The 7,500-nt window shown below is 42.7% G+C and overlaps 1 protein-coding gene across 1 annotated transcript in view; it reads left to right on the forward strand.

Moving 5' to 3' along the window:
- The window catches only part of anks1b (ankyrin repeat and sterile alpha motif domain containing 1B), a gene marked incomplete at its 5' end in the record, with an annotated part of 196,367 nt that overhangs the window by 35,894 nt on the left and 152,973 nt on the right, over positions 1-7,500 (forward strand). The window contains one exon of the mRNA XM_083691827.1: positions 2,174-2,254. Coding sequence (XP_083547953.1) covers positions 2,174-2,254 — 81 coding nt within the window. The remainder of the gene's footprint in view (positions 1-2,173; positions 2,255-7,500) is intronic.

The following is a 7,500-nucleotide window of genomic DNA, read 5'->3' on the forward strand; positions in this document are numbered from 1 at the left end:
ACCCTGGATCCATCAAGAGGCCACATGTTCTCATACAGTCACTGTTTGTGTGTGAAGGTGTGTGTGTCTGTTTAAGAACACTGTTTATGAGAAAGCACGGTGTGTGCGTGCACGCGTGCATGTGTGTGACAGAGAGAGGGGTGTGTGTGTACTTATGTGTGTGAATACGATGTTTGTGTGCAGTAGATTCGTTTGTGAATGACTGTGTGTGTTTGTGTGTATGTGGGCGTACGCGTGTGTGTGTGTGAGAGAGAGAGGGTGTATAAATGTGTATGAATGGTGTGTGTGTGTGTGTGTCTGTCTGTGAATAGGATGTTTGTGTGTGGTAGTTTTGTTTATGAGTGACTGGGTGTGTTTGTGTGTATGTGTTTAGGTGTGCGTGTGTGTGTCCTGTCTGTTTTGCTGACTGAGTGTTCCCCAGCACACAAAGTAAAGCTCTCTCTAAAATAGCACACAGGTCAGAGACAAGAGTGATTGACTATATTGTATTTTCACTACCTCTCCCCTCTTCTCTCGCTCTATCTGTACATGTGACTAGGCCTGGGTCAGTGCTGGAGGGGGTCAGCACAGTCAATACACACACACACACACACACACACACACACACACACACACACACACACACACACACATCGATACAGAGCTGCAGTGTGTGCACCGGGTCAGCTGACTCAGTAGAACAAGTCTGCGCTGTCTCTCTCTGCTCACTGAGTGCGTTCTCAAGGTCTCATTGATAACCATATGCATCTAGATACTAAGTCTCTTCTCAGAGTCTAGCTCACATTGATATCCATATATATATGTGTGTGTGTGTGTGTGTGTGTGTGTGTGTGTGTGTGTGTTTGTTGTGTGTGTGCTGCATGCATCCTGTTTGTGTGTAAGAGAGCTACATGGATCTTCTGCATCGTCTTTGATATATGCGTGTGTGTGTGTGTGTGTGTGTGTGTGTGTGTGTATGTGTGTGTGTGTGTGTGTGTGTGTGCGTGCATGCATGCGTGTGTTTGATCTGAGTCACAGTGTTTTGTTTGCAGGGGTCCCATATCAAACTATTATTTCAAACTTCAGTTGTCAGTCAGTGTTGTTACAGCCTGTCTACACCAGACCCACCCATGTCATATTGATTGATGCTCTATTTGAATCAACAGTGTGTGTGTGTGTGTGTGTGTGTGTGTGGGTGTGTGTGTGTGTGTGTGTGTGTGGGTGTGTGTGCATGCATGCATGGTGCCTCTGTTGACTAAACCAGTAATGTAATAAAGAAAATGATGAGAAGTTCATGGTGTTGTTAATGTGAAGTTGTGTGTGTATGAGGAGCATGCTGTGTGTGTTTAAGAACACTGTTTATGAGAAAGCGTGTGTGTGTGTGTGTGTGCATGCATGCCTGTGTGTATATTGAATATATTCCAAAAGGGTTCTATTGTATGTTGCATTTCTGGACATGTTGAACGACGATCATGCTGTAATAATGTCAGAACAGGGGTTGGGAGTAAGTGAATGTATCTGGTGTGTGTGTGTGTGTGTTTGTGTGATCTGTCTCTGGTGTGTGTTTGTGACCTGTCTCTGGTCTTTGAGTCTGACCTGTCTCTGGTGTGTGTTTGTGACCTGTCTCTGGTGTGTGTGTGTGTGTGTGTGTGTGACCTGTCTCTGGTGTGTGTGTGTGTGTGTGTGTGTGACCTGTCTCCGGTGTGTGTGTGTGTGTGTGATCTGTCTCTGGTGTGTGTGTGTGACCTGTCTATGGTGTGTGTGTGTGTGTGTGTGTGTGTGTGTGTGTGTGTGAGAGACATGTCTCTGGTGTGTGTGTGTGACCTGTCTCTGGTGTGTGTGTCTGTGTGTGTGTGTGTGTGTGTGTGTGTGTGATCTGTCTCTGGTGTGTGTGTGTGTGACCTGTCTCTGGTGTGTGTGTGTGTGATCTGTCTCTGGTGTGTGTGTGTGTGTGACCTGTCTCTGGTGTGTGTGTGTGTGTGTGTGTGTGTGTGTGTGTGTGTGTGTGTGTGTGTGATCTGTCTCCGGTGTGTGTTTGTGACCTGTCTCTGGTGTGTGTGTCTGTGTGTGTGTGTGTGTGACCTGTCTCTGGTGTGTGTGTGTGTGATCTGTCTCTGGTGTGTGTGTGTGTGTGTGTGTGTGTGTGTGTGACCTGTCTCTGGTGTGTGTGTGACCTGTCTCTCTCTGTCCACAGCATCTGGAGGGGCTTAAACGTCAACTGTGTTGACAGCTCAGGATACACACCCCTGCACCACGCCTCACTCAACGGACACAGGTAAGACCCCTGTAAGGGGGGGGGGGGGGGGGGTTGTGTAAGAACTGCATGCCTCAGTCTTTGTGGGTGCACATGCTTGTTTGTGGTGAAAGTCAGTGCGTTTAGGAAATGTGGAGGGCAGCTGATGTGTATGTATTTGATTGTGTGTCTGTGTTGTTATTTTTTTTTTTTACTGTATGTGTGTATACATGTAGAGCTCTGTTGCTATGTGTTATGATGTAAAACTACATTCTACTTTAGAGGTTGAGACCAAGGTGAGCCATCAGAGTTAACACTGTCACCATCCTTTAGCCTGCAGGAGGCAATGCCACAGGGGACCCACAATTCACTTGGAGCTGCTTTAAGTCATCCCATCCGGCAAATCACCTTGTTTAGTTGACATCCACTCAATTTTTACTTTGAAACAATGTTGAAACTTGAAAACTGCACTGTTGTTGCTCTGAGATAACAAAATGCAAACAAAAAGTCATTTCAGTCCAACTTGATATGGCTACTTTGAGGCATGTAGCTAGCTAGCTTGCATGTAGCTAGTTGGCTTGGCTGGCATGATTTCATGGATCATCATTACTATAATTGTCATTTATTCATCCCTCATTAGCTAAAACACACTGATATCTCCATTGTACTGTCCAGCCAGGTTAACTACAAGACAACCTGTGGTCCGTGTTCCACATTTTGTTGTGTTATAGACTCAATTTAAAGTAGATTAAATTAAAAGAATTTGCCATCAATCCACACATAATACCCCAGAATGACAAAGCGAAAACAAGTTTTTTGAAATTTCAGTAAATTTGTTAAACTTTAAATACAGAAATACCTCATGTACATAAGTATTCAGACCCTTTGCTATGACACTTCTTAAAATTAGCTAAAATGCAAAAATGTCATCAACAAATCACTCAATAAATTGGATTTTTGGAATTAATATCTTTGTTTTTATAGGGTCTCTGATTTGCATAGGAATCAAATACACACTGTGTGGATTAGGATGTCACTACCAACTCAGCAAATTTCATAATTTTCTCTTGATCCTGACAAACTCTCCAGTCCCTGCAAGTGACAAACATACCCATAACTTGATGCAGCTACCACACGAGAGATGGTGCAGAGACTGCATTACATGTGCTGCATTTGAACCAAACTGAATGCTTTGTAGTAAAACCAAATAAACACATTTCCAGCTACTTTCTTTGCTGTATCACTTGAATTCATTGTTGCAAACACAATTATGGATATGAGAGAGATTATTTTCCATTAAGGGATTATTTTTGGCCACTTGGTTATTGACCAATTTTGTAGAGTGACTCAGATGATTTCAATTTGTTGTTTTTTGTAGGTCTCCCTAGGACTCAGGGTCACATTCCTGAGAAGTTTTGTTCCTCTCCATTTGCTCAGTTTGTAATGACAACCTGATCCACACAGTGTGATTCCTATGCAAATCAGAGACCCTATTTCTGTATTTAGGTATTTTTGTATTTCAATTTTAATAAATTTACTGAAATGTCTAAAAACCTGTTTTTGCTTTATCATACTGGGGTATTGTGTGTGGATTGATGGCAAAGTATTTTAATTTAATCCATTTTAAATTGGGTCTATAACACAACAAAATGTGGAAAAAGTGAAGGGGTCTGAATACTTTCCCAAGACACTGTATACTGTAGCATAGTTATGTTTAGTCAGGACACTGTAAAAAATAAAAAGTTAAAAAGTACACTTCATGCGGCTGGGGGAGCAGTCACTCACATATTCACATTCTTTTCATGACTGGTCAAAGTGACATTATTGACAGACCGGTGATGGTCACGTGGGTTAAAGTGTAATTCAAGAGCAGAATTTGAAATGGTGTCTTTGCGCCAAGTCTATGGGATTTTCAATGTGATGAAGGAAAAGTATAACCAGCACAAACTCCTTTGGATATAACTCCTTGTTTGGACAAAACAGTACTGTTCATGAACGTTCTTTATCATGTGATCTCATTCCTTGATCACTACAGATTCATCATTGCCATTAAGCACTATTTAAAAGCTCAACCTACATACTGGACCTTTCAGCAGAGTTCTATGTGATGTCACATAATCGTTTATAAAAGCTGTGATATCAGAGTTTGAGGATCTTAAAACATGTATTTGCTAAGTGTCTCTGCTACATTAATTTCATTTTCAGTTTTTCAATTGAAAAACAAATGCAACATTGTGTATACACTAACATATTGAAAAGGTTAAAGGCACCCTATGCAGGATTGCGCCCTCTTTACACTGCAATGGGAATTGCAATAACAGTTCAGAATAGTGTCTCCTCCTCTCTCCCTCCCCTTGCTCAATGCAAACTACTTCTAACTGAAACAATGAATCCGTCAATCAATTTCACACCTTTTTCCAGCAAATGCCTTAGTTACATGACCTTGAAACTAGTAAAGGACCTGTGTGGTTGAAATGCGGTCGTTATTTACTTTGGAAATGTTCATGGAAACATGGATGAGAGCCAGCCAGCAGAGACACTCACATTTGCTAAACCCGAAGTTTCAAACAAATCCCCTCATTCCCCAAACAAAACTCTGACAAGGCTGTAATGTTAAACAGGACGTTTACTAGGAAAAAACTTCAGAATACATGTTTACAAACTTATTGGCACACAAAGGCTTCCGTTGCTTAGGTCGGCTTCCAGTTCAGAGAAATGCGTGCGGCTCCCAGGCAATACAGTAGGTAGCCAATGAGCCACACACACACACACACATACATGTCGCAGGTTACACGCCCACAGCAAGTGGTAGATGCCCAAAAACCTGAACATTTTGGAAAAGCAAATTCAGGCAGAAGGGCAGGGTGCACACACTCACACAGACTGCCAATACAACAGAAGTCATGATTCCACATGGTTATTTAGTGACATTTTCAAGGGGAAAAAGCTTTAACACTCTTTAACACTCATACATTTCATAAATAATTGGTCCACATGGGTTATAGTGATGGTCATCTTAAGGCCACTGTGGGTAAATGGTGGAGAGTATCAGAAGCCCAGGTAGCACTCTTCGGTAGCATCCTCTCCCCAGACAGAGCACTCTCTCCTCGCTACCTTACCTTCCTCATCCCCCCTCTCTGGAGAGGGACCACATGTGGTCTTTCACTTTCCAATCTGCCCCCATTAGAGGATACTTTTTTCACTGTGTGTGTGTGTTTGTGTCTGTGTGTGCTGTGTGTGTGCATGAATACACCGATGCAGTTGCCTTTACCTGGGCCAGCTAATAAATCCCTTTCACACTGTGGATTAAGATTAGCTTGACCGCTAGCTGGTTTAGCGGAACTGACGGATTAGTGCTGTGTTTTGTGTTCTAGGGGCAATTATGGATTTGCTCCTATAGTGGAGCTGGAGGGGAGGAGGGAAGGAGGGAGAAAGAGAAAAGTACAGTCTGAAAGTAAAAATGAGGTCACCAACACACACTTACTGAAGTAATTTAGTTTAGACTGAGGGAAAGAAAGAGAACTGCCAATTTAAACGTAAACAGTTGACAGTTGAGGATAGACAGTGGAAGCCATACAAACTAGTACTCCTCTTATAATAATGTACATTATATATGATATGATATAACATCCAGTATGATATCAGAAACGACAGTACTACATGTCTAGTAAGGCCAAGAATGTTTATGGTCCCGCAGTCCCGCCACCTTTTCATTCAGACGCTGTTACTCTCCCCTGCGATATTTTGAATTCGAAAGGAATGCTTTATTGTTCCGACTATGCCAGATGTGACAGTAACGCCATGCAGTGTTAGCCAATTCGAACATTATTGTTGGCCAAATGCTGCCAAAATGGGGCAAACAGGGGGAAATTGGGTTATATGGTGTTCAATTATTTGTTATCTATTATGAGTTTCAGCTCCTGCCATCTGGGAGACACTTCTGTGATCCCCTCTGCAAAAACAATAACTCAGTGATCGTGAAATACGTCACCACACATGCCCACACATCAGGGGAGGCTGGTGGAAGGCAGGCATGTTTCATACCATTCATTATTCCATTCCATGCATTACAATGAGCCCATCCTCCGATTTCTACCTCCACCAGCCTCCCCTGCAACACATAGGCCTTGTGGGACATACTGTAGAACTTGTGGGAGTGTATATTTTGTATTGTATTGAGTTGTACTGTATGTATACACTCACCAGCCACTTTATTAGGTGCACCTTGCTAGTACTGGGTTGGACCCCCTTTTGTAGCCCACCTGCTTCAAGGTTCGTCGTGTTGTGCGTTCAGAGATGGTGTTCTGCATACCTTGGTTGTAACGAGTGGTTATTTGAGTTACTGTTGTCTTTCTATCATCTCGAACCAGTCTGGCCATTCTCCTCTGATCTCTGGCATCAACAAGGCATTTTCGCCCAGAGAACTGCCGCTCACTGGATATTTTATCTTTTTCGGACCATTCTCTGTAAACCCTAGAGATGGTTGTGCTGAAAATACCAGTAGATCAGCAGTTTCTGAAATACTCAGACCAGCCCGTCTGGCACCAACAACCATGCCACGTTCAAAGTCACTTAAATCACCTTTCTTCCCCATTCTGATGCTCGGTTTGAACTTCAGCAGGTTGTCTTGCCATGCCTAAATGCATTGAGTTGCTGCCATGTGATTGGCTGATGAGATATTTGCGTTACCAAGCAGTTGAACAGATGTACCTAATAAAGTGGCCGGTGAGTGTATATTATATACTCACTGAACACTTTATTAGGAACACCTGTACACCTTCTCATGGTGGAGGTGGTGTAATGGTGTGGGGAATGTTTTCTTGGCACACTTTGGGCCCGTTAATACCAATCAATCATTGCTTGAATGCCACAGCCTATTTGAGTATTGTTGCTGACCATGTGCATCCCTTCACGGTCACAATTTATCCGTCTTCTAATGGCTACTTCCAGCATGACAATGCACCATGTCACAAAGGAAAAGTCGTCTCAAACTGGTTTCATGAACATGACAATGAGTTCAGTGTTCTTCAGTGGCCTTCCCAGTCACCGGATCTGAATCCAATAGAACACCATGGACTAGAATCTCAAAGGAATGTTTCCAACATCTTGTGGAATCAATGCCATGAAGAATTGAGGCTGTTTTGAGAGCAAAGGGAGGCCCTACCCAGTATTAGTATAGTGTTCCTAATAAAGTGTTCGGTGAGTGTATATTGTATGTATTGTGTTTTCATTTAGGTGCTTTTAATGTATGACAAGCTGCAAAAGCGATTTCCCCATCAGGAAGTAAG

Source organism: Argentina silus, assembly GCF_951799395.1.
Source record: "Argentina silus genome assembly, chromosome: 20".
NCBI lineage: Eukaryota > Metazoa > Chordata > Actinopteri > Argentiniformes > Argentinidae > Argentina > Argentina silus.